The sequence below is a fragment of the Terrapene carolina genome, unplaced genomic scaffold (genome assembly GCF_002925995.2).
Source record: "Terrapene carolina triunguis isolate 2854851 unplaced genomic scaffold, T_m_triunguis-2.0 Scaffold68, whole genome shotgun sequence".
NCBI classification, from domain to species: domain Eukaryota; kingdom Metazoa; phylum Chordata; order Testudines; family Emydidae; genus Terrapene; species Terrapene triunguis.
Genome location: NW_020664419.1, coordinates 60,775,677 through 60,803,367, shown reverse-complemented (window position 1 = coordinate 60,803,367; position 27,691 = coordinate 60,775,677). Strand labels below are relative to the sequence as shown.

Sequence of the window (27,691 nt, the reverse complement as noted above, 5' to 3'; positions counted from 1 at the left end):
GTTTCAAAAAGTAATTCCTATTGTAAATCAGAAACCAAAGCAAGAGTCACCTTCTGAACAGAAAATTACTACACTCTATGAAACAAGAAACTGAATCTCTGCACACCTTTATCTGACAGGCACAACCCAATTGGAACAAACAAAAGAATCATGGTTTTCTTTTCCTCAAAGAGTTCACTTTTGCCAATGATCTTCTTTCAGCTGATAGTAGCTTTTCTGTACAAGCCCTTATCACTCCATCTTCCGTCTGCTACACAGCTGTTTAAAGTTCTTACTGGCCTCTGTCATTCTTTTTTTTATTTTAATTCTGTCACCAGATACCAGTCTTTTACACAGACCACATAACCCTATGGTTTTCTTCTTCAGCTTCTTCTTTCCCACCTCAGGGAAAGACATTCTCAACAAAGAATGAGAGATACTGTCATTTTATTTAGAAACTGTGCTGAAAATTCCACAGTCTCTCTCAAAGCAACAAAAAAACCCTTGTTTGCCTACCTTATCACGTTTTAGCCCCAAATACCTATAGAATAATGAGATTTAGCAAGATATTATTTTTTATGTTTAGAAGGGGGGAAAATCAAATGTAGTCATTAGACCAGCGTTTTCTCATGACTTTCATGAAAATCAAAGGAAAGAAGAATAACCTTAAAAGCATATGCTTGAGATATTTTACGCTGTCTCTGGTCAATAAAGAAAAAGGTCGCTGAAGGAAGTAACGATTATTAGATAACCAGTTCTTAAGATTGCTTTACACTAGTGTCTGTAATAAACTTTTTGAAAATACAAAAGCCAAATGTTGTCCAAGACAGACATAAGAATGCATGGGCAATAATAAGTCACAGAGATGTCTTTTTATGTTTGAAATCATTACAAAAAATTTCAGTTTTTTTTTAAAATGTGTCTGAATTTAGTGTATGCAAAAGATACTGGAGGCTTCTCTTTATACACAGAACAAGGCTATAGCATAATCTGAGACAGTTCAAGTTTTTCCACAATACCCCCATCAATATGTCTCAACTCTGACCTAAGCCAGTCTATAGCATAGTCTATATGTCCTCTGAGTCCTCATCCTCTCTGCAGACTCCCAATGAAGTTGCTAATTAGTGCAAACTGTGGTAATGATTTTTGTGATACTAAATATTTGAATTTTTCTAGTGCCTTCCACACGAGGACCTAAAACATTTACAAAGATTAATTATGCCTCCAACACCCTTGTGAAGAGGATGGGCTTTACACCAATTCTGCAGATGGGAAAAACTGAAGCACCGAGAAGTTGCAGTCTGAATTTTCACATGTCCCCAGATGTAAGGCACCTAAGATTTTGAGTGCCCAGCTCTGGCTATCTTGATGTCTGAAGTTCAGCACCCAAAATTAGTCAATACTTTTGAAACTTTAGACTCCAGGTTCTTGCCCAGGTCACAACGGATGTTTGTGGCTAATCTGGAAATAGAATGTTTATCTACTGACCCCCACTCCTGTGTTACCCACAAGACTATCCTTTCTTACTTGTCTACTGGGAACTACTGTAAGACAACTCATATCACTTCACACAAGCCACTAAACAGCCAGCTAATGGTAACTTTTGGTCTTTGGACCTGGGCAATAGTTCTGATAAAATGGAGGCTCACAGACAAGGCTAATATGGTACAGCCAAGTCATATAAGTGTGGGGACCTGTTTGCCTTGTGTGCTTCAAGCACATTACACAAAAGGGAATTAAAGATGAATTAATAGTGTTTTCAGTGTTATAAAACAAAAATTAATTACAATGTCATTTAGAGATTTAAAAATATATTAAAGGTGTTCTTCAGGAAACCTTAATGATGAGAAAGATCAGCAGTGTTCATGAAAGCAATTTCTATTTTCAATTATACTTGACCGAACAGTAAGTATCACAGTGCAGTGCATCTTTGCTCAGACTTTGAACCATCTTAAAGTACTGTAAAGCAACTGTCACATGAAGTCACTTCTGATGTTTAATTGAAGAATATGGTATTGTAGTTGAAAATGAATTCAAAGGGAGTTGGGAAGAAAAAGTTGACCAAATATACTATTTGATAACAACATTATCTTATAAAATAGTTACATTAACAACGTAATATAGTGTAGTATATCAAGTATACTTACAGAGACTGAAGACTGCGCAAGTTCTGGAGTGCTTCAGTGGGAACCTGCTTTAACTGATTGTTCTGCAGCATTCTTCATTAAAATCCGGAAACAATGTAAGAAAAGGAAATTATTTTACTTTACATACTTTAGGCCAAATTTTGTTCTCTTTCACCCATGAAACTCCAGGAATGGGATTGTATGGGTATTATGGGGCGCAGATTTTGACCTTATCAAATTAAGATGTAATTTACACATATATCTAAAAATTACTAAACCACCTTTAAAACTCACATTTTGCATTCTTTCATTAGTGGATTTGTCTTCTCAAGGTGAGCAAATACTTGCAGCATGAACTAACTGTATTAATAGTAGCACGCTAGCTAAGGGCTGGATTTTCAAAAGCATCTGAGGCAGTTCAGAATACAAAGTCCCACTGGCTTTCAATGGAACTTGTTCTCCTAACTCTTTTCAGGTACTTATGAACCTGGCTCCCCCCAAAAATTCAAGTCCCTTCCTATTTCTTACTCAGACAAAATTTCAAAGGCAATGGACCACCTCCTGAGATTCTTACTCAAGAAAACAGCTGTTACAGCTAATTGGAATTTTTCTCAGTAAAGACTTTAAAATTTGACCCAGGTAGAGTTTTGCCTGAGAAAAGATTATAGAATTTGGCTTGGTGAGATTAGTTTTTTCAAGTCTACAGAGGAAGTTGCTCCTTGTTGCACAAAAAAAGACAATGACCTGAAAAACAATCCATTCTATATCTGTCACGCCACCTTCTTCTCAGGGGCCGAAATGGACTTTTCATTTCTTTTGAATTTGATGAAACATTTGGGGCTAGGGCAGGAACAGAGGACTTCCAGAAAAACCCAAGAAGTGCCAAAGCCAGAGGTCCATGCCTGGGTAAACTCCCACTGTGCAAAAAGGCTTTGCCTGAGTAAAAATGAAGGACTCTATTGTGCTGAGCTGGTCACTGCAAAAGGGGTAGTGCGGCTTTGGCTCTGCTCCTTCTCGGTCCCCAGTAGAGGAGGTATTTCTGACAGTAGCACTATCCCTTGGTAGCCCCAGAGCTCCCTGAGCCAAAGACTGCTATTGTGCCAACTCCTGAGAGGACAGGGGCGAGAGAGTCCTTGTTACCTTCTCCCCACTTACACGTCTTGCAGTGGCTGGGCATAATCTTGAAGTGAATAGGATCTCTGGATTTGGCTGATACTGAATAGGTGGTTGGCATTTTATTCAAAAAGGGGCAAATTTTGACATCCTTACCCAGGCAAAACTTCCCCTGAAGTTGAGTTAAGTAAATAGAGTGGGATTTGGCCCATAATCCTATTTTTACAACTTTTATTATGTGCAGTATTATACTTCTCAAATGCACAAGTTTTTAATAAAAAATAAACACAAAAAAGGCAGATAATATTCTTTAGCTGTTTTTTTATAGACCCGAGCTTATCCTGAACTGATTACATCCATGAGGATACAAGATTTAGATATGAACGGAGAGCTGTATTTAAATTATGCCTAGTTTACAGTAATCTATCCAGCTTGCCCCTCAAAAAGCTAAAAGAAAAACTATCCTCAATTTTATCCAACCATTAAAAACGCCTCTGAAGCTTTTAGACTTGAATTTAGAACTTTTGTGGACAGTTAAAGAAACTATTAACTGGAACAATTTTTGTCTTTGATATTGTACAGTGACATTTAGTTGATGAGCAAGCTATTTTAGAACCATTTGTGTTTAGGACATTTTCCATATGATAAAGCAAATATATACAAATATTAATATGTATCTTCATTCCATCTGAATCGCTCACAATGGACTGATCAAAATATGCAATTTCCTTGATCAAATCTTTACATGTTAATTAGTTCCCTGGAGCATTTAGGAAATCAAATATATCAAACACCACACAGTTTACTTACAGCACTTTAAGACTGAAAAGGCCAGCAAATGCTCCCCTGGGAATGTATGTCAAGCCATTTCCTGCAAGACGTCTGCAGGGTTTAAAAAAAAAAAAAAAAGGTAAATACATTTCTCTTCATGTGGAATTAATTTGGTTGTTAAAATGCAACATGAGTATGTTTGAACCACAAATGCCAAAGGCAGTTGTTTAGGAGCCTTGTTTTGTCATCATTAATATACTGTTAAAAAAAATCCTGTAACTGTGTAGTCAATTTACTGGCAGCTGGGCTGCAGAGACAAATGCACTTTCACTATAAATCAAGTTTATGGTTTACAATGCATATCTAATTGTTCATACTGTTCTTTTTAAAGAGTAAACAATGTCTAATACTAAAATATAAATAGACTGACTACCAGTGGTATTATGGAACATTCTGGCTCATATTTTTAGAACTGTGCATGCATAATTTGTGTGTTCATTTTAATGCAATTGTGCACACAATCACAGTACATGCACACATTAATGATCATGGCTCATTTACCATGACTGCACATGAAGTAATGGGACATGCATCTTTTCCCCAGGCACACCTTTATAAAAATGTGGCCCTCAATGTAATTGCTAAAATTTCTTACAATACTTTCCATTTAGAACATAAGAACATAAGAACGGCTGTACCGGGTCAGACCAAAGGTCCATCTAGCCCAGTATCCTGTCTACCGACAGTGGCCAATGCCAGGTGCCCCAGAGGGAGTGGACCAACAGGCAATGATCAAGTGATCTCTCTTCTGCCATCCATCTCCATCCTCTGACAAACAGAGGCTAGGGACACCCTTCCTTACCCATCCTGGCTAATAGCCATTAATGGACTTAACCACCATGAATGTATCCAGTTCTCTTTTAAACGCTGTTATAGTCCTAGCCTTCACAACCTCCTCAGGTAAGGAGTTCCACAAGTTGACTGTGCGCTGCGTGAAGAAGAACTTCCCTGTATTTGTTTTAAACCTGCTGCCCATTAATTTCATTTGGTGGCCACTAGTTCTTGTATTATGGGAATAAGTAAATAACGTTTCCTTATCCACTTTCTCCACATCACTCATGATTTTATATACCTCTATCATATTCCCCCCAGTCTCCTCTTTTCCAAGCTGAAGAGTCCTAGCCTCTTTAATCTCTCCTCATATGGGACCCGTTCCAAACCCCTAATCATTTTAGTTGCCCTTTTCTGAACCTTTTCTAGTGCCAGTATATCTTTTTTTAGATGAGGAGACCACATCTGTACGCAGTATTCAAGATGTGGGCGTACCATGGATTTATATGAGGGCAATAAGATACTCTCCGTCTTATTTTCTATCCCCTTTTTAATGATCCCTAACATCCTGTTTGCTTTTTTGACCGCCTTTGCACACTGCGCGGACATCTTCAGAGAACTATCCACGATGACTCCAAGATCTTTTTCCTGACTTGTTGTAGCTAAATTAGCCCCCATCATATTGTATGTATAGTTGGGGTTATTTTTTCCAATGTGCATTACTTTACATTTATCCACATTTCTATAGCACCTCCCCGCCTTTTTTGGGTGGGGGGTGGGGATGATGTCTTACAAACTTAAATAAATAAACATCACAAATGCATTTGTGAGGTCTGCTATTTTTCCAAAAGGAGATGCATTCTTCAGGAAGTGTGTAGAAGAAAGATATCCCATATTTGATGTGAAATAATGGATCTATCGTTCATATATGGCCCCCTGCAATATGGTATCTGAGTATCTCATCATTTTTAAAGTATTTATCCCCGCAACATCCCTGAGAGGCAAAAAGTACAGCTGGGCAACTGAGCCTTAAGATAGGCTAAGTATCTTGTCCGATATCACACACTGAGGTTTTTTTGGGGGGGGGCAGGCATTTGAACACAGCTCTTCAAAGACTCAAGCTAGAATCCTAATCCATTGGGCCACCCTTTCCTCAACAGAGTAGTAAAAGAGAACACTGTAACAAGGACTTGGCCAATGTTGCAATAAAACTCCATACCAAAGACTCTCATCCAAAAAGGCTCTGCTGTGGTTCATACTTTCTGCGTGAAGTGGAATATTCCCTGTGGTAAAGCTTTAACTGGAAAACCATACCTGTTCAACAGCTCCTGAATAAGGATCCCAGCTGTTCAGAGGAGGGAGGGGACTGTTAGTGAAAGATGGACCATGCCTATTTAATTGGAACACTATGCACCTTTACAGTTGCATCTCACTAGGATAGAACTTATTTTTCCAGTTTCAGACCCTCATTAGACCTTTTTGTGGCGAATTGCACATTTAGTGTCTTGCACTATTTTGAATTGTAGTAGCTTAAAATCATTTTTTGAAACAAACAAACAAAAAAGTTTGGGATCATAATTCTATTAATATACATTCTGTGCCTATTTGGAGGAAATTAAGGGTGAGTTTAGCTGCTTTTTGGAATATATTTGAGTTGATTCTAATTGGCCCAAGATTTTCTCGGTCAAAGTTCTTTTTTGCAGAATTCTCTCTGGGAGAAAATGTACCAGAGTAATTTATCATTTTTCATACAAAGACTTCACGGCCAGCAGGATGAATATTTTAGTCTAATTTGACTTCCTAAGACAAAGAACTTCATCTAGTAATTTCTGCATCAGGACCATGACTTTTAGAAAAACATCTAGCCCCGACTTAAAAACAGCAAGGGAGAAAGAATCTACCACATCCCTAGGTAAATTTTTTCAATGATTAATTATCCTCACAGTTAAAAATGTGTACCTGTTTCTAGTCTGAACTTGTATAACTTCAGCTTCCAACCACTAGATCACATTATACTTTTGTTCTTCTAGATCAGTGGTGGGCAACCTGCAGCCCGTGGGCCGCACACAGCCCGTCAGGGTAATCTGCTGGCGGGCCACAAGACAGTTTGTTTACATTGACCATCCGCAGGCAGGGCCGCCCGCAGCTCCCAGTGGCTGCGGTTCGCTGTTCGCCACCCCTGCGCCGCTTCCCGCAGCTCCCATTGGCCGGGAACAGTGAACTGCGGCCACTGGGAGCTGTGGGCGGTCGTGCCTGCGGACAGTCAATGTAAACAAACTGTCTTGTGGCCCGCCAGCGGATTACCCTGACAGGCCGTGTGCAACCCGCGAGGCACAGGTTGCCCACCACTGTTCTAGATTAAAGAGCCCTCACTATAGACATATCTTCCTCATAAAGGAAGATTCTTGTAGATCCTGATCAAGTCACCTCTTAACTGTGATAAATTAAATAGATTGGGCTTCTTTAGGCTCTCACTCTACAGCAGGTTTTCCAAACATCAAATAATTTTTGTAGCTCTCTTCTGAACCATTTCCAGTTTGTCAACTTCCTTTCTGAAGTGTGGACACGAGAAGTGGACTCAGGATTGTATTAATGGTCTCACTAATGCTGTATACAGAGATAATACCACTTCCCTATTCCACCCCTGCTTCTGCAGCCAAGGATCACATTCATCTTATTTGCTACAACATCAGATGGGGAGCTCATATTCAACTGGTTATCTACCATAACCCCTAAATATTTTTCAAAGTCACTGCTTTCCAGAGGAGGTACAGTCCTTCCTCTTATAATTGTGGTCTACTTTCTTTGTTCCTAAATGTGTATCCTTGCATTTGCTGGTGTTAAAAATGAGTACACCTTTCCAAGCAATCCAGGTCAGTTTGCATAATTGTCCCCATCATTATTTACCATTCCACTAATTTTTGTGTCCTCTGCAAACTTTACCAGCAATTATTTTATATTTTCTTTCAGATTATTGTTACATATGTAGAAAAGCATTGGGCTAAGAACAGATCCCTCCAGGATCCCAATAGAAAGATCGCCCATTGCTTGAGGATTCCCCATTTAGAATTACTTTTTGAGATCTATCAGTTAGCCAGTTTTAATCCTTTTGATATGGGATGCATTGATTGTGTATAGTGCTGATTTTTAATCAGAATGTCACGTGGGACCAACAGAAGTGTTAAGTATATTATGTCAGCACCGTTACTTTTATCAAGCAAACCTGTGATCACAGCAGAAATAGTATATCAAGGTTGTTGGACAGTACTTATTTTTCATAAAAAGATGTTGATTGGAATTATATTACCATCTTCTAATTTTTTACTGATTGTGTCTATACCAGCCTTTCCATGATTTTGCCAGGGATTGATGTCAGGCTAGCTGACTTACAGTTTCCCAGGTCATCCCATTTATCCTTTTTAAATATTGGCAAAAAATTAGCTTTTTTTCCAGTCCTCTGGAACTTTCCCAGTGTTCCAAGATTTGTTTAAAGTCAACAATACTGGTTCAGTGAGATCCTTGGCCAATTTGTTTAACACTCTTGGGTGAAAGTTATCTGGTCACTTCTGTAGGGCACGCTGCAAATTTGGTTGCTCTATTCTTGACAGTTTTTTTAACGCTGTCATGTGTTTTTCTACCTGCTATTCCCATCCTACCCCAATCTGGGCACCAAAGGGAAATCAATTCTTTTGTTGCTATCACAGGTAGCTAATCTGTAGGAGATTGGGTTTATTCTTCTCTCAGATGTCGTTCATGTTGTCTATGTTTAAATTTGAAAGGTTGTATGGTTTTTGAAAGATGCATGCATACTTTGCAATTTTAAATAACATATTGACTGCATTTGCACACTTATGATATGTTTTCTCAGACAGTCCAGTCCACAATGAATTTCCATGTGTAGTTAGAATTTTTTTTATGCTTCAGCACTAAAGCCAGTGAGTGCATTGTTTCTGGGGTTTTGTTTCCCATTACACTAAGTCATTCAAGGGAAGCTTGACTTCAGTTGGACTTTGGATGGACTTTGATTAATGATCTGAAACTGGATGGGTAAATACCTCCCTCCCCTACAGAGCTGAGGATGGATGGATTGTCTGCCTCCATGGTGGTGCATTTAGTTAATGATTTCTGAAAGGGGGAACGAATTAGTTTGTTTATAGTCCTTACATAACCAAACATCTGGCCTCTGTTGTTTGTATATGTTTTAAATTTAAATTTCAGAAAAGTTGAAATTTTTTTTTTGTTCCCACAGTTCCATGATTTGTTGTTTCAGAAATATTACACTAAACAAAAAAGAAGACTGAAATATATGACTTCTCCATAATAAAAAGGCAATTAAAAGGAAACAGTTACTGCATTTATTTATTTTTGGAGGCTATTGGTTTAGAATCCCATTTCAGAATCTCACAAATAAAGAACCAGTTCTACAATAACTTACATCTCTGTGGCATAATTTTACTCAGATGAGTAGTCTCATACATCTCAATGGGGCTACTCACATAAGTAACCTTCTGCACGTGCTTGCACTTTTGTAGAAGCACGGGTTGAGCTTGTACACTCAGGGTATGTCTACACTGCAATCCCAGGTAGAAATGCCCACACTAGCATGGCAAAATATAGCAGTGTAGATGTGGTGGCAGGGGCTTCATTGCAGGCTATACAAGCACACTGGGGACCTACTCGTATGGCTGGAACCGGTGTGTTGACTATGCACTGCTATTTTTAGTCATGCTAGTGCAGGTATGTCTATCTAAGCTGCAGTCACACCTCCGATTGCAGTGTATATGTACCCTAAAATGCTGATTTTTTTAAAAAAAGTAAAAATTCTGTAAAAAAACCACTAAGCTGATAGAAATGTATATTCCTGCAATTCTGTACTGTTTCAACACAGTTCTGCACAACTAGCAATCTCAGCTCAGGAAAGGAGTTATAGGGGAATAGGTGAGATAACGGCAGGTGAGGTTTAAGGTCTATTGTCAGAACTACATAAAAAGATTTGTTTGGTATCTGCTTTGACTATTCCTTGTACATTTATCCTTTTGTACACTTTATTCTTTCTGCAGAGACACAGCCATGGGAGATGGTGGTTACTGATGCTGGAATGAGAATGTTCCAGGTTCTGAAAAGTGGGTCTTTTGCTTTTGTTTAATTGGTAAAACACTTCTGGAAACTTCATTAAACAAATAGAAACATTTGCAGTTTTCTTCCTGTCTGTCACAAATGATTGATGCTACAACTTTATTAAGAGCAAACAAAATTCAGTGTAATTATGCTGCTATTTCCAATATTTTGGCACAAGGTGGGGCCCTTTTATAGTTGAAGAATTTTGATCTCCCAGCACAAAAACTTCACTATATGTGGAGTTTCACTATGATGGGTGAGGGCCTGCCTGGCAAAAATGCCACCCACTTGCATCAGTGGGTGGGGGAAATTGATGGGGCTGTGGGGAAATGGGGACGGTCCCAGCGGCAAGGGAGGGAGACACTCATCAAGGGACAATAGGTCGCCCCTTCCCCTGGAAGTCTCTGGCACCCATTAGCCAGCTGGGGGAGAGGGGTGCTCATTGGCCAGCATTCCCCTGCTCCCAGGATTTTGCCCCATGCAGGAGCCACATGGAGCCTCTTTCAGCTGCCCACCCAAACTAGAAATGGGAGCCTGGCCTGACAGATGCGGTGGGTCTAGCTGATCGCCTGTTTAGGGGGTCAGGAAGGAATTTTTTCTCCCATGGGTCAACTGGTGGAGGGCAGGGAGGTTTTTATCTTCCTTGTAGCACTTTCAAGCCACAGTGGGTTAAGCAGGAACATGCTTAGTACCTGACTGAGGTACCAAGGTGGAGTTGTTTATTCATCGCAACCTGTGGCCAGTTTCCAGTGCAGTTAAGAGAATAAAATGAATGGTTCCCAGAGGTAAAAGATTTTGATGATGGGTTTCGGCTCAAGTGATAGGGTGAGACCTTGTGGCCCTTATGGGTTGAGATTCCCACTCTGCTGCACCCTCTGTCTCCCTCAAGGGCCGGAAGGGGATTGCATGGGGGGTGCTAGGACTCAGAGAGAGATGAGTCCTTCAGGATAAGCTGAGGAGAGCCTATCCCGTGTTATGGATTATATGGTAAGGGGTCTTGTAACCTTCGCACTGGAACCCATTACATGCCTTGTATAGGAGAGGATGCATGATGAGCGGGTAGCGCCCCTCCCTTGTGTTAAAGTTTAATAAAAGTTGTGGCCTGCTACTCAATTCCACGCATGTCAGTCCTCATTTTGCTGTTGTGTCCACAACAATATCCCCTTCTTTTTTCCTCCTGGTTAGGCAGGTGACTTTGCATCATTCTGAGCAACCTTATGGCCACTCCTAGCAGTCTGCAGCTTGTAGTAAAAACAGCTCCTCTTCACTCTCCACTGCGAGCGCTGCAGCAAGACCACCCCAGCTCCTCATAACTGCCTGCTGGGAGTAGTAGAAGCGAGGTCAAAAGACAGCAAGCCATCCCTTTATGGGGATTGTGGCAGATTTTCTTCTCTTCTCAGGTAAGGCCCAGTCCTGCAAAATGTTGAGCCCTTCTGAGAAGTGCTGAGCATCCTCAACTCTCTTTAGAGACAATGGAAGTTGAGGATACTCATCACCTCTTGGAAGAGCTCAGCGCCATGCAGGACCAAGCCTTTGGAGCAGAAGTAGAAGGGAAGGCAATGATCTTTTTGTAAAGGAGCATTTATGTGACACTAATGTGGTAGATGATAACTGTGCATTTTGATAGGATTAGCACAGTGGAATCTTCTTGTATTGGAATGAACTAAGAGGTTCTGAAGGTGCTGAAATCACTAGGAGTTAAGGGCACATAGCATTTTGTTGGACGTGCTCAACGAACTGCAGGATCAAGCATTGTAAGAAGTGTCACTGTTAAAGGAGTGAAAGTCCACAGAAAGTCCAGTGGAGTGAAAGTCCACTGAAATGCACTGAAGTAATTCTGGACTTTCAACTTGCGTCAGTGGAAGTGGAGGTCATTATAAGCCTGTTGTGTTATTATTTGGCTGTTAAAATATAAGAGCAGTAGTCAGACTGGATGGGTCTGTTCAGAGAAATGCCAGTGCATGTTCTTTTGTACAGACCAGGCTACAGCTATTTTCATGAAAGATTTTCAATAGCTTGCTTTGTACTTTATTTCTTCACTCCAGATTGTATTTGCATAGACCATATTGCAACATACTGTGGTATGCAAGCATGTTTGCAACTTGCAATCCTTCTTTGGCTTTCCAAATATACTAGGGGATGGCTATAAATTGTGTTCCTTGAACTACTAGCACTGCCTTTAGCTCTTTCCGACCCTGAATTTTAAATTCCATCTGCTAACTGATTTACTGACATCATCCAGGGGATAAGAGAGTAGGGAAGAACATGTGCCAAGGCTAGTGCTATCATGGATTAGGCCATATTTTTCTTTAAAAAAATGAAGAAGATGAACAGGTTACCAGAGTTAATGTCTCTGCTGAATCAGTTTTGAAAGCTATCCATCTTCTCTTGAGAAGGGTGGTTTGACTCCTTTGATGCTAAATTACATACTGTAACTAATACAATCTCCCAGATTGGTAACTGAGAGGAAATAGTAGATAAGAACCTTAAAGCTATGGCAAAAAGATTTTTGGTTCTGTAAGCAAAAAATATTAAATGCCCTGATTCTGCAAGGTATTTAAAACATGAACCTAACTTTAAGCATGGGAGCTGTCTCATGGATATCAGATACTGGCATGCCTAAGTATCTTGCTGAATTGGGCCTAAAACATTAACAGTTATTCTAATTAATGGTAACGCCTTGCTGTATACAAATATAAAATCTACAAAACTTTACTAAAGCATTGATAATCAGCATATCGGTCTGTCTCTATGGTGTTTGGGACCAGAGGTAATGGAGAGTATCTAGGTAATTCAGTTTTGTTGTTTTAATATTATTTGCAAGCTTCTGATCTCCTGTCCATCTATCAAAATTGTTTAGAATACTTAATAAAGGTTCAGAGTGAAATTCTGGCCCCACTGAATTCAGTGAAAAAACTCCAATTGACTTCAATAGGGTCAGGATTTTATCTTCCTTATTTAAATCAATCAATTAATTCTCTCTTCTATTGATACCAACACTGAAACATTTATATTCTCTTGTAATACAAAACAGATGTTACAGTGGGACTGGGGGGGGAAAGTGTAAATATTAGGTATTACAGCAAAATTGAGATTTCTAATTTATTTTCTAAAATGACTGATTCTAGATGTAAAAAAAAAAAAAGTTTATGCTTCAGGCAGAATTTGCTGATCTTGTTTTTTCTGCTTCTGTCTTGTTTCCTGCCAACCTTAGAGTAATTAATCACCAAAGGCATTCTATTTCTCTTTTTAACTATGATGATGCAAAACCTTTTTTTGCTTCTCAAATCAAAGTAAGAAAGATAGCTCTGTCAATATGGATAACCAGTCTGATATTGATCTGACAGACTATTAGATGGCGGCAGCTGCCTGTAATTTAATATCTATTTAATGATTATTCCTAGGCCAATCTCAGTAATAATATTTAATGTGTGAAATTAAAACCATATGGCTAATATTTGCTCTAAATCTGCTTTCCTTCCTCCATTTTTGAGGACTTATCTTTCTAGACAAAAAGTTATGAACTGTTGATAATGATTATCATCATCTCTCTTTTTATTTCATTTTGTCTCATTATGAATTAACCACCTAATTATTATGAAGTGATAGATAACGTAAGAAAGGACAGTAATGTGGCCTGAAATTCTATGTCATCAAGCAGCTGATTTACACTGAGCTCCTGGAACAAAATGTTTAAAACGTGCTCCTTCCTTGCAAACAAGAGGCAAGAGTTAGTTGTGTTGCACACATATTTACAGCTACTGTGTTCTTTACTCCACTTACATTTTAGTTGAAAATTCAAATACAGCATGTTTCACTGTAGCAAAGGCCCCAAATGGCTTTTAAAATACATGTGCCAAATTCAAAGCTGGTGTAACTGGAGAAGGTCCATTGACTTCAAGCAGTAGGGATGGAAGGAATATGTGATCAGAACACTACACCATCTTTGATCTTGATCTGGCCTTGGTCATTGATGTCTGCCAGTTAAGAAACTGGCTCAAAATGTACTATTACTCCCTCCTTCTACAGAGGGGAGGGAATTTCTCTGCACCTGCAATGATAAGACCACTGAAGATAATGGTCTCATGTTTTGCTAAGCTGACCAAGGCCAGTACTGAGGACAAACTCTGTTTTGCTTTTAACACTATAGAGCCCTCCTCTTTTCAGATGGCTCTAACTATGGCACTCTGCTAGAACAGAAGCCATATAGCTTCCTCCAGAGCAGACAGCAAGACCAATTGTGAGGAGTACTTATAGACTCATAGACTCATAGACTTTAAGGTCAGAAGGGACCATTATGGTCATCTAGTCTGACCCCCCGCATGATGCAGGCCACAAAAGCTGGCCCACCCAATTTCCCTTATCTCAGCTGTTGAAGTCTCCAGATCGTGATTTGAAGACTTCAAGTTGCAGAGAATCCTCCAGCTTGAGACCCCTGCCCTATGCTGCGGAGGAAGGCAAAAAACTTGAGTACTCTCAAGTAAGCATCATAATTCTTTCTACCCCAGGCTCTAAACTCATCTCCTACATAAGATCCCACAGACCTAGGAAACAAGAGATTCAAGTTTACTTTTATATTTGGAAAGTATTATCACTAATAATCAGCCAGCCAATAATCTCAGACTTGCTGGAACTTCTTATTCTAAGTTTAACACTTACATGTAACAATAAATGCTAGGTCAGATTGATCCAAATCCTGAGTTTTGGTTCTAATTTGTTGGGCTAGCCTTAAAGAGTGTACTTCAGATTTCTGAGCACCTATTGTTTTCATCCCTGGTGGCAGTATCAACAGTAAGGGAATAATGTATAATGTCAACAGTAGCATAAGTACATTGAAATGCAGTGTACTGTTATGAAGATAGTTGGACAGAAAAGTATGGCAATTGTTTTTGTCATTTCCGTGCTATGTGCTAAAGATGGAGACTGTGTAGGGCCAAAATTCTGGTGTTATGTAGTTGCTATTGCACAGTGATGGGTAGCAAAATGAAGCCACAGTCAGGGCATATTAGAGATGTTACCACTGGCACTGCCTCCAGCAGGAATGGTGTGTATGCACTTGTGTTCTGAAGTTCAAAAAAACTTGTGAAAAATGACTCTTTTTGGATGCCTTTTGCCAAATTTCCAGGCTTGTGAATGTGGGAGATGTAAACATGATTTTGGCTGAATTAACAGATAATTGTTTTACAACTACAAGAAAGTAGAAAATTCATACTTCATCTTCTGACCATTCGGATAAACATTCAGTTCTCAGGTTGCGCTAGCATGATGAAGATGGAACAAACTGGAGCCTGTTTTTATGGTGCTTGGCTGGAAGCGCCAAGTCTTTTACAGTAGTCAGCTAACTTTACCATGTCCCGGTTTAAAGTGGCATCAAGCTCATGAAACGTCCATGACACAGTGGAAAATTACAATAGTAGGTTAGTTCTAGAATCATTAGGCCATCTTGATAGATTGTGAATAGGAGTTAATATTTGCTTTTGTAGCTTTCATAATTATACTTGGATTGCTTGATGTGAATCTTCATCTTATAGTTCATTATGAATAATGACTAGCACATTCATTTCTAGTGAGTCAGATTCAGTGTATGCATAAAAACTACAAAAAAAAATCTACCTCAATTTCTGCCAATTAGTCCACATTATTATTTGAGCCACTACCTCTCTACTACTTTTATTGAAGAATGGTTAATTTCAAAATGACTGTTGTGCTCTCCTGGGCAAGGACTTTTAGTGCCTCTTTGTCTGTATTAAAACAAGGTTGTGGAGACATTGCCCTGTGTTATCAACAAAGTCTGTCTTATGGAATTTACGATGTATCACTGGCTGTTTGCCTGCCTGGTGACAGATATGTCTCATCAATAAACATTACAAATGAAACACAACATTATATTCTAAACTGTTCACATCTTTCTATGCAGGGTTATTAAAAGTGAAATCAAATTCCCAGACTACAAGGAGTAGAGCATGTGATGATACATGCAGTGTTACAACTGTATATGAGACAATAAGTTATTTGCAATGAAAATTACTGAGAAACATATAGGCTGATAGAAATTATTTACGCTGCTGTAAATCACGAGTAAGTCCATTGGAATCAGTGCTGTAAAACTGACACATATGGGAGAGCTGAACCAGAACAATATGATTTAAGACCTGTAGACTATATTTGTTCATTTTTTCTCTTTTTGCTTGGCATATTGATTGCAGGTTTTTTACACGTATGCCTTTAGTGTTTAAGTCTTCACAGATTCACATTGTGGGAAAGGTTTTTGGCATTTAGGGGCTTGTCCAAAGCTCACTGAAGTAAATGAAAAATAAACAGGGGTTACCTGCACTGTACTTTTATCTACCAGGTAGTCCCAGACATCTAATAATACAGTTCTTGTTTCGGTATAGCTGGACAATGACCGCCCTGCACTGAAAGCAGGAGGGCTGCTGTCTAGGCTTGCCGGAGGAAGGCGGTAGTGCTTTATGCCGGGGAAGGGGGACAAGGTCAGAAACTGCTGCAAAAAGGTGTATTGGTCAGCTTTGCAGCGCTGACTCATCCCCTTGGAATGTAAGGTCAGAAGGCTTTAAAGGTGAAAGCTCTGGTATTGGAAAACCCATTCTGCATGCAGCAGGCAAGGCAGCATCCACCCTCCTTACCCTTGAAGTGTGATTAGCAGGTGGGGTTTGAACCTGCTGTGGGCATTGTGCTAGTCACTTCTTTATAGGGGGGCTGGGAAGGAATTTTTTCCCTCACCACCATATTGGCTTCGGTTGAGTGTTTTTTTCCGCCTTCCCCCACAGTGGGTGTTAGGGAACACTTATTACAATGAGCACAAAAGATGTGGTAGGCTATATGTCGCAACTTATTTGGTAAGTGTGGGGCAGATGCCTCCATAGGGAAGGCATCTAGTGACCAGATAAATAGCCTGGTAAAGGACTTAAAAAGGAGGTGCTGATTAATGGAACGGAATGGTGTGGAGTTTGGGACTCATATGGTTGGAACGGCAGGGAGCCAACTAGGGTGACCAGACGTCCCGATTTTATCGGGACTGTCCCGATATTTGCTTCTTTGTCCCGCGTCCCAACCAATGTTAGGTCAGGACACTGGTTAAACAAACAAGGCTCCCACGCACAGGCGGAGCCCGGAAGGGCTCATGCCCCCCCGCCCCAACTCCGCCCCCTCCTTCCCCCATTGGCTCCCTCCCCAAATCCCCGCCCCATCCCCGCCCCGTCCTTCCCCCATTGGCTCCCTCCCCAAATCCCTGCCTCTTCCCAAGCACGCCGTGCCCGGGAGACGCAGGGGAGCGCGGGGCCGGGGTGAGTGTGAGTCTGGCCTGGCCCGGAGCAGGCAGGACTCGGGCGGGGCGGTACCTGGAGGGAGAATAGGGGGGCAGCCCGCGGGGCCAGGCAGTGGGACTCGGGAGCAGCCGCTGCTGCAGCTCCCACTGCCGCGGGGGGAGGAAACAGCCGATGGCCAAGCTCGGCGGCTGCAGCTCTGGCACCTGGGCCCAAACCCCCCGAGCCCGGGCCTGCTGCAGGGACCCAGCAGCGTGCACGCTGCACCCAGCCCCTGGCCAGTCGTGTCTGGGCTGGCTGCCCAGCTGGTGCAATCCCGCGGGCGGCCCCGGGGCGGAGGCATCGGCAGCCCCGTTCGTTCCCCTGCTCTCCCTCCAGGTACCGCGCCCAAGTCCTGCCTGCTCGGGGCCAGGCCGGACTCACACTCACCCCGGCCCCGTGCTCCCCTATTTCTCCCGGGCCTCCCTCCAGCGCTTGCAGAGGGAGGAGGAATGGGTTTTTTTTTTTTTTTTTTTTTTTCTTCCGTTTTGTGTTTTTTTTCTTTTTCCCTCCCCCCCCCCCCCCCCGCCTCCCGATATTTGACCTGGGTGATCTGGTCACCCTAGTGCCAACCCCCCTTTCTTATAGCCCACCTTACCCCTCCTACGAGGGGGGCGGGGTAGATGCTAAGGTCCTAGCAATGGATTTGCTGCAGGGACCTGGAAGGAAAAAGAGGGGGAGCTGGTAAAAGCCCCCCGGGTAATCATGGAATAAACATGGGGTTACCTGCATTGTACACTTTTATCTGCTAGGTAGTCCCAGACCATCTAATAATAAAGTTGCAGCCTGATTAAATCCATATCAAGTGTCTCCTGTCCTTCTTTCGGTATAGCCGGACAATCATGCTTTCCAGTTATTTAAATACAAGTAATTCTCAGTAGTGCCCACAATGGCAACTAATAGCAAGGGAGGGAAGCAGCATGGTGTGGTACAGCAGGCCCTACACTAGTAGTTAGAAGACCTGGGTTCTGTTCCTGGATCTGCTAGTAAGTTTTTTTTCTTCTTCCAGGAAGGATGTTGATAAATTGGAGAGAGTTCTCTGGAGAACCACAAGAATGATTAAAGTGTTAAGAAACTTGCCTCATAATGATAGATTCAAGGAGCTCAATCTTTTTAGTTTAACAAAGAGAAGGTTAAGGGGTGACTTGACTGCAGTCTATAAGTACCTACGTGGAGAACAAATATTTAATAATGGGCTCTTCAATCTAGCAGAGAAAGTTATAACACAATCCAATGGCTGAAAGTTGAAGCTATACAAATTCAGACCGGAAATAAGGTGTATGTTTTTAATGGTGAGAGTAATTAATCATTGGAACAATTTACTAAGGGTCGTGGTGGGTTCTCCATCACTGACAAAAAGTCAAGATTGGATATTTTTCTAAAAGATCTGCTCTCGGAATTATCTTGGGGAAATTCTCTGGCCTGTGTTATGCAGGAGGTCAGACTAGATGATCACAGTGATCCCTTCTGGTCCTGGAATCTATGATTTTATGAAAAATTAAGCATGTCTGTCCCTGCCTCAAAGAGTTTCTAATCCAGATTATCAAAGGTATAAGGGTCAGTTAGATGCCCAACTCTCACTCAAAGTCAATGGGAATTGGGCATCTAACTCCCATTTATACCTTTAAAAATCTCTCCCCCGAAAGACAAAACAAACAGAATGAGAGAAGAGAGGAAAGGGGAACAATAAACATAAGAATGGCCGTACTGGGTCAGACCAAAGGTCCATCTAGCCCAGTATCCTGTCTACCGACAGTGGCCAATGCCAGGTGCCCCAGAGGGAGTGAACCCAACAGGCAATGATCAAGTGATCTCTCTCCTGCCACCCATCTCGACCCTCTGACAAACAGAGGCTAGGGACACCCTTCCTTACCCATCCTGGCTAATAGCCATTAATGGACTTAACCTCCATGAATTTATCCAGTTCTCTTTTAAACCCTGTTATAGTCCTAGCCTTCACAGCCTCCTCAGGCAAGGAGTTCCACAAGTTGACTGTGCGCTATGTGAAGAAGAACTTCCTTTTATTTGTTTTAAACCTGCTGCCCCTTAATTTCATTTGGTGGCCCCTAGTTCTTGTATTATGGGAACAAGTAAATAACTTTTCCTTATTTACTTTCTTTACATCACTCATGATTTTATATACCTCTATCATATCCCCCCTTAGTCTCCTCTTTTCCAAGCTGAAAAGTCCTAGCCTCTTTAATCTCTCCTCATATGGGACCCGTTCCAAACCCCTAATCATTTTAGTTGCCCTTCTCTGAACCTTTTCTAATGCCAGTATATCTTTTTTGAGATGAGGAGACCACATCTGTACGCAGTATTCAAGATGTGGGCGTACCATGGATTTATATGAGGGCAATAAGATACTCTCCGTCTTATTTTCTATCCCCTTTTTAATGATTCCTATCATCCTGTTTGCTTTTTTGACCGCCGCTGCACAATGCGTGGACGTCTTCAGCGAACTATCCACGATGATTCCAAGATCTTTTTCCTGATTCGTTGTAGCTAAATTAGCCCCCATCATATTGTATGTATAGTTGGGGTTATTTCTTCCAATGTGCATTACTTTACATTTATCCACATTAAATTTCATTTGCCATTTTGTTGCCCAATCACTTAGTTTTGTGAGATCTTTTTGAAGTTCTTCACAGTCTGCTTTGGTCTTAACTATCTTGAGCAGTTTAGTATCATCTGCAAACTTTGCCACCTCACTTTTTACCCCTTTCTCCAGATCATTTATGAATAAGATGAACAAGTGGTGATTGATCATGTCCTGATAATTTAGGCCGCGGGTGTAATTTTCGTTTACACAAAGGTCCCTTTGCACCACTCTGACAGTGTGAAGGGGTCTTAAAGTAAATGAGAATCAGGGTCCACATATGTTCCTGATTTTGTATTGCATTTGTGTAATTTTGTATTTCATTACAATAACACAGTATGTTTTTTAAAGGCATTTGTGCCTGAAATCTTATGCTTTTCATTGTACATTTTGACTATCACGAAGACAAAATGTCTCAAAGCACACACAAGTCACACACTAAATTCTTCAGTAATAGCTGTAATAATACAGCGGGCAACCTGAAAAACTTCTGAGATGATGGTAAGCCTCTTCAAGTTTTTTAAAAAGTAATACAGGCTTCAATAAATCACTTTGCACCTGCATGCAGGTTAGAATTAACTGTAAGGTGCCTTTGTCATGTAATTTTGCAAATGGATGTTATTTGAAACTGTCTTACTTTTTTTACAAAATGATTTCAGAGTAATAGAACATCCCTTGGGGTTTGTTTCCCCCGCCCCTGCCTGTTGTTTTGCTAAAAGCACCTGCCTTAAGTTGTTGAATAATAGCAGTGTACTAAAAATCACTTGGACCTTTGCCTGTCTGCAGCCTACTTTGCTTAGGAAGAACAATTTTTTCAGTATATGAAAGGAAACTAGATATGTCTCATTTAACCGTGTTCTTTCTTCCTTAGTCTTTATAGGTACATTCATTCAGTAAATAAAACAAATTTCAGGCAGTATTTTGAAGTTTTGCTCACAATGTCCGTATTTACACACAGTTCTCCATCTTATCCCTTTAAGACACCTGCCTAGGTGGTGATGCACCTAAAATTTCATGTTTTGGCCTAGCAACAGATATAACGTTCATATCTTTTTTACATCTTAAGGTAATGTATTGATACATGAATACTAATAGACATTCTGGAACAAATTTTGCCTCAGTTTACATCCTGTGCAACCCCACTGAGATCAGTAAGTGGGTCTCAGGCTACGTCTACGCTACAAATTTGAGGTGTGATTCCCAGTTTGCATACACATACTTGTGGTAACTTGATAAGAGTGAGTGCAAATATAAATAGTAGCATAGATGCAGTAGCACAAGCAGCAATGGTACAGCTTAGCTGTGCCGAGTACATACCCAGGTAATTCAGGTGGGTTTGTGCTTGGCATGGCTAAGCTGTGCCGCCACTGCTTCAGTTACTGTGGCTACACTATTTGTACTCACACTAGTTCTCATTGACTCGAGCTAGCATGAGTCTCGGCTACACAAGCAGGGAATCACCCTCCCCCAGATCATAGTGTAGACGTAGCCTCAGTTCTATTGGTGTAAATCCACAGAGTTATTCTGAATTTACACTGGTGTATCTGTCATCCGCCTCATACATTTAAGCAAAAAATTAGGCCCAAACAGGCCCATTGTATGTGCAAAGAAATGAACCTCCTCAAAACTCAGCTTTCTGGACAGCATTGTAGAGATCAGTTTTCAGAGAAAAACAATGCTTACAAACATTTTGGGGCACATTTCCCCTCCAGAACACAGCGTAATCCCAAATTTTCACACTTTAGTTAATCAAAACTCTGGGTTAATGAAAGAACCAATTATGTCCCTCAGGGCTGCACTGAAAGAAGATCTGCTCCTGCAGAGTTTCTAAGGGCTTGTCTACGTTAACTGGGGGATCGATGAGCAGCGATCGATGCATCGGCGATCAATTTAGCAGGTCTTCACTAGACCTGCTAAATCGGCTGCAGATCGCTCTCCCGTCAATGCTGTACTCCACTGGATCGAGAAGAGTAGGGGGAGTTGACAGGAGAGCGTCTCCAGTCAATGTCATGTAGTGTGGACCCCGTGGGAAGTAGATCTAAACTATGTCAATTTGAGTTACGCTATTCACATAACTCAAATTGTGTAGCTTAGATAGAATTTCCCCTGAGGTGTAGACAAGGCCTAAGCTCTGCTTTAGTGGAGAGTCAGGATCCAGCCCTGAGGCACAAGGTGAATAACATTCATTCATAGGTCTTGGTTTTGGTTTTAATACAGTTGGTTTAATTTTCTTATTGAACAAAATCTCAACATATTTTGGGTGGCGATGTGTGAGGCAGGATTGCTCAGAACAAGAAACATTGCAGAATGGTATGTTGGGTATGTGATACATACACCCTACCTACCATAACCTTAGCATGTTGCAGCTCCTTTCCCTCCTCTTATCCAACAGCACACAGCAGGCTCCTCCTCTGCTGCATCCCCTGTCTCACACACACACACACACACACACACACACACACACACACACACCCCTACACCTCTGGCACCTACAAAATGCTGCTGATACTTTCCCTACATCCTCATCTCTTTTTCTGCTTCCTGCCCCGCTCCAATACAGGACAGGCTCCATAATGTTTCTCCTTTTATGTCCCTTCTCTATGCAGACTCCTGCAATCCCAACTCACTGTAACTTTCCTAACCAGCCAATGTCCCCTGCAGAGATCCATACTGACACTTAAATAAAGGATCTCATTTGCTATTCCAAGCTGCAGATAAGAACTGCTTCTTTTTAATGCGATAAGGTCTACAGTAGCAGATGTCTCTACTTTCTGCTTCACTTCCTAGGTGATGGGCAGCAGGGCTCTATAAACATTCTTAGCTCTGTTTACAGGTTTCTCTAAAAAGACTCTTGTACTTATTTATTGAACAGTTGAAAGTGTTGAAAAGAACACTTTTTAAGCATAGTGAATTTCTATACATAGTGTCTAATCCAAAGCCTGTTGAAGTCAATGGAAAGACACCTACTGACTTCAATGAGCATTGAATGAGGCTCATAATGAGATATCCAGTATGAACGTTTTCAGTGCCAAACAAATAATAAGTAAATACATTTGATGACCTCAGTAGGGTTTCAAACAGTGTGGGGCCGTTATTGGGATATATTTTAAATTAATATAAATATTTAACTTTTTATAGCTTGGCTAAGAGTATCAGAAAATGATAATAGTATAAATAGCTGAACAGTGTTAGCAGCAAGGAGGAAATAGAATTATTTAGTTTGGGACAAAGGGTAATAGTAAGAAATGAAGAAGGAAAATGTCGGAAAAGTCTCCTGACAGTGAGTGAAATGCATTAATATTGCGGAATAATCTCCCAAAGAGTAATGGAAGCCCCAGTGTTCAGAGCATTGAAATTTAGACTGGAGTGGGAATAATCCTGTATTAGTAAGGAGATAAACTAGATGAGCTAATATGCCATTTACATGTCTAACTTCTTAGATTCAATATCCTTCATGCTGAATTGTCTTCCTAACCAGATATATTATAAGATGTTGTTTATTTTTATAACATGTTACTGTGAGAATCATGCAAGAGACTAGTTTTGCAAAGGATCCTTGAGAATTTTGATGTCCCAATGCTAATGAAAACTAGGGATATCCCAGAGGCAGTGTGCTTGGCCTCAGAGAAAAGGGTAACAACCATGCCCCATATGTCCCTCCTACCTAACACTGGGATAGAACCACAACAGCAATTGGCAGAAAGAGAGAGGAAGTATCAACAAGGGAAAAAGAGAGGGCCCCAGAAAAACGAAGAGAATGGGCACCTTTCCACTGGAATCATATTCCTTGGTCTGTGATGGTATAAGCCAGTGAACACCCTAACCTGCTACTTGGAGAGAATCAGCTTCTGTGTTTACAGAGAAAACTAAAACATTTATTTCTGAGGTGTCTGGAAAAAAGGAAAGAGTTTGGGGCTGGGAACGGTTAGGAGGGTTATGACAGTTTAGAGGAAATTGGACAAACAGTAACTAAGACACAATCTAGAAACAGAGCTTTGGTGGCACAACCCACCTCATATGTATTTGATATCATAATACTTTGCTGGTGACAGCATATATGTAATGGCCACATTATAGTATCACAGTTGATTATTACTTAAAACGGGCAATAAGTAGAAGGAGCAGATGAAGCTGAAAAGATATACTTTGTTTCCATGCAAATGTTAGTGGTAATAAAACAAAAAAGATAGAGTTAGGGGAAAAAAGAAAACTGTTTGTAAATGGAATAGTTTTTGAAGTGATTTACGAGGCGTCTTCTGTTCTTCTAAGCTTTCAGAGGGCAATTCCATTGGCCATTAATGAGCACATTGTTTTGCTTTTTGAAATGCCAGCCTGAAGGATGAGGTGGCAGCATATAACTGGCCATTAGTGAGGACACTAATAGTTCTGAAGTAATATTCTAGCTTAATGGAGTCTGAAAATAGGGTTACTACTGTACATTTCTTTTACCTTTAAAATGAATTTTTCGTGTGGCGGTACCATCATAACTTTCCATGTCCCAAGTGGATTTTGTGGTGTACTAGCAGTTAAAATCAGTGAAAAAGATGGGGCCCTGGCTATAGGGGCTAATAAAGGAAGATGTCAGGGTAGTAAAGCACTGGAACAAATTACCTAGACAAGTTGTGGAATCTCCATCATTGGAGGTTTTTAAGATGTAATATACTTAGTCTTGCCTCAGCGCAGGGGATTGGACTAGATGGCCTATCAAGGTCCCTTCTACTCCTATATTTCTATGATTCTATGTTTCATCGGGGCCAATGCCTAAATAGTTCCTTTAATCAACTTTTTAGAGAATTCCTGTAACTGCAAGTGTCAGCCTCTTCCCACAGAGTATATGGTGCATTAGCCATTGATTCTCCATCACACTATGGAATGAGAGCTTGAAGATGACTTTTAAGCCTAGATCATAATAACTAAGTACATTGCCACATCCAGGTCTCCTGCACACAGAGTGCCTTTCATTTATGGTTAGTCATCATCACTTCCAATCCCATTCCTCTTTTGAAGCTGTGTTTGATTAGCTAGTTTTTGCATTGTACATTGTTTTTTCTTTTACAGAAAGTACTGGATGGCATAGCTCTAAGATCTTTGTAGGATTTGGTGTTTTAGTCAGCCTTGAGGGATGCTAAATTTAAGAGTAAGGAAACAGTAATTAAAAGTGATTAGGACAAGAAGCCCTGATGCTATGAAATGTGGACTCAATTGTCCTTGACATAGGCAGAACCAGGCAGCAGGTTTTGATTATAGCTTTACTTGCTATTTTAATAAACATGAGCCAGTATTCAAACTTTTAATATCCTGCTGCTTAACTATTTCCAAAAAGCTATCCAGCTCTTTTACACAGCCCTTGTTTAAAATTTTTAATTTGTTTGGCTCTGTCTCTGCTTAGAGAAGTTGTAGGCTCATGGTAACTCTTTTATAAGTTCATTTCCAGAATCACAAGCAATTGGTTTTTTCAACTAAGTGTTTCCGCATGTGCCAAAAGTGTCAGAGCTGACAGCTTTCCTGCACTGTTTTATCTGGTTCCCACAGTACGTATGAGAGACAAACACAGGAATGTGTCTGGTGCTGACTATGCCCATCAAGGATACAATGATACTTACAGCTCTTCCAGGAAGCGGAGATTGTGCAGGGGGTTCGAGGGCAGCTTAGTGATGTTGTTCATACTGAGATCACTGTAGGGGAAAACAGACAGAGCCTTAGTATGGCATGCCACAAGTGTGGTATCCAGCTGCTCATTCCACACATTTTTAAGTAGTACATTAACAAAAATTAGTTCCTCTGCCATGACTGATGAATCATTATCTAGTTAGCATTTTAAACATTTTTCTTTCTTAAGTAGACAGTTTTGTCAAACAAACTATATATGCTGTAGCACATCCACTTTCCAAAGATTCAGGAATGTTTCCTTGTGCTCTATAAATAAGCTGGTGTGCTAAACAATCTTTTTAGTTGAAGTTACTTTAATAAACCACTATACCATATTACCATTTATTCGGAATAATAAAAGGAAAGGAAATACGTTTGTTGTTTTAAGACTGTAGCATATTCATGGGTTACTAAAAGTAGAAAAACTAAGCTGTACAAAAATAAGAAATTTGCATTTGTATTGACATTTCATGAATATGGAATATACTGCTTTTGTAATATAACGTGATGTACAGTACTACTGATTTTGTCCTAAGTTACTTTAGGTATCTTGTAAAAATAAATATTTTGATTAAAAGAAATGGAATAAAAAATACATTCCTCTTTTTAACATGCTCCTTTTACAGGTTCTCAAATTGCATTAAATAAGTGAAATGAACCATAAAACAAGGGTGTAATGTGATCCTGCTCTGTAGCACACTTCCTGGTGGGGTTCCACAGTAGTTCCTGGCACAGGAAACCACTAGCCTTCAAAACTCTGGTCAGAACTCAATCAATTTCTGTTTTAGGCTGAGTTCCATGTAATTAAATTTTATTCTGTTTTTATTTGTATAGGTTTCTATCAGTCTTTCCCATACTTCTACAGTATCATCAGAGTTGGCTTACCACAAGAGTAAATGTAATAAAATAGATTGCATAATAAAATACAGTAGACAAGATATGAGGACATCCTAAAATAGGAATAGCATGGTTAAAATCAAAACATATTTCACACCTGTATATTGTATGCAAGTATTTATGCTACCTCCCATTTTTAATAAGTTATTTAAAAGTGCCCCTAATAGTATCTAATTACTTTATATGATTTTTCAATGACTGATTTTTCTTTTCCAGCATCTGGGAGATCCTGAGATAAGCAAATGATCTGAATTTATGTATGTGGACATTTAAAATTCCTATTAATCACCACCTGTTTTGCATTATAGAATAAATGTTTTCAGCCATCAATCTTTTAATTTCAGTATATTTGATCTTCTACTGTATTGATGTTTCCCTGAAAATGTACAATTGAAAAATATAGTTGGAGTATAGAATCTAAAATAACAGGGAACTGTGTTAATATTTCACAACCATTATCAAATCGCTCATAGAAGTAGGCTTCTGTGTATTCACTTTAAAATCAAAGTGATTAATCAGGAAGCACTTTAGTTATTAATTCACATTTTTACTGTAATATTTCATCACCAAATTCTTTCATGCCATTTGTAGGGGACTACTCTTTCATTTTGGCAAAGGAATAAAAGATTTATTTTGGCAAAGGAACAAAAATATAGATGCTGAAATCCCATCAGTCGAGTGAATTATAGATTAACGAATAATAAGGTACAAAGCATTATGTTAAGCAAAATCAGTTGGTGCATGCATTTTCTACATAGATCTTAATGGGATTTTGTAAATAAATATTCTTGCTCATATTTTATATTTTAAAGGCCAAATGCTGATGACACCTGAAACAGGCGCGTATATTGGATATACTACAAAAACAGCTTTAATGTGAGCTCTGGCTAACACAGACCAAGCCTAGCTCTCTTGACTAACTGATTCCTCTTAATAGTAGGATTAATCTGCACAGCAGGGATGATACAAGTACAACCCTGAGGACCTCACCTATCCTAACTCCTAGGGCGCAGCTGGTAATACCTGTCACAAGCACCCTACAGACTGGCTTGTCTGCAACATCTTAGAGGGTCAGAATATAGGCAAACAGCTTTCATTCCTTGTGCCTGCTGTGGACATGCACCAGCAGGGCCGGCTCCAGGCACCAGCCCACCAAGCTTGTGCTTGGGGCAGCACCTGGAGGGGGGCGGCGCGGCGCTCCGGCCCCCGGGGAGAGCGGGGCCACGGCCGGGCTCGCCGCCCTCCCCCCGGCGCTCTGGCCGCCCTCCCCCCCCGGCGCCCTCCCC

General features: G+C 40.4%; 1 protein-coding gene across 1 annotated transcript in view; it reads right to left on the bottom strand.

Annotated features, from left to right (window-relative positions):
* Positions 1-27,691, bottom strand: part of LGR5 (leucine rich repeat containing G protein-coupled receptor 5) — a 134,578-nt gene that overhangs the window by 47,047 nt on the left and 59,840 nt on the right. Inside the window, exons 2-4 of the mRNA XM_026648802.1 lie at positions 25,463-25,534; positions 4,029-4,100; positions 2,127-2,198 (exon numbers count right to left, since the gene is read on the bottom strand). Of these exons, the coding sequence (XP_026504587.1) occupies positions 2,127-2,198; positions 4,029-4,100; positions 25,463-25,534 (216 nt within the window). The remainder of the gene's footprint in view (positions 1-2,126; positions 2,199-4,028; positions 4,101-25,462; positions 25,535-27,691) is intronic.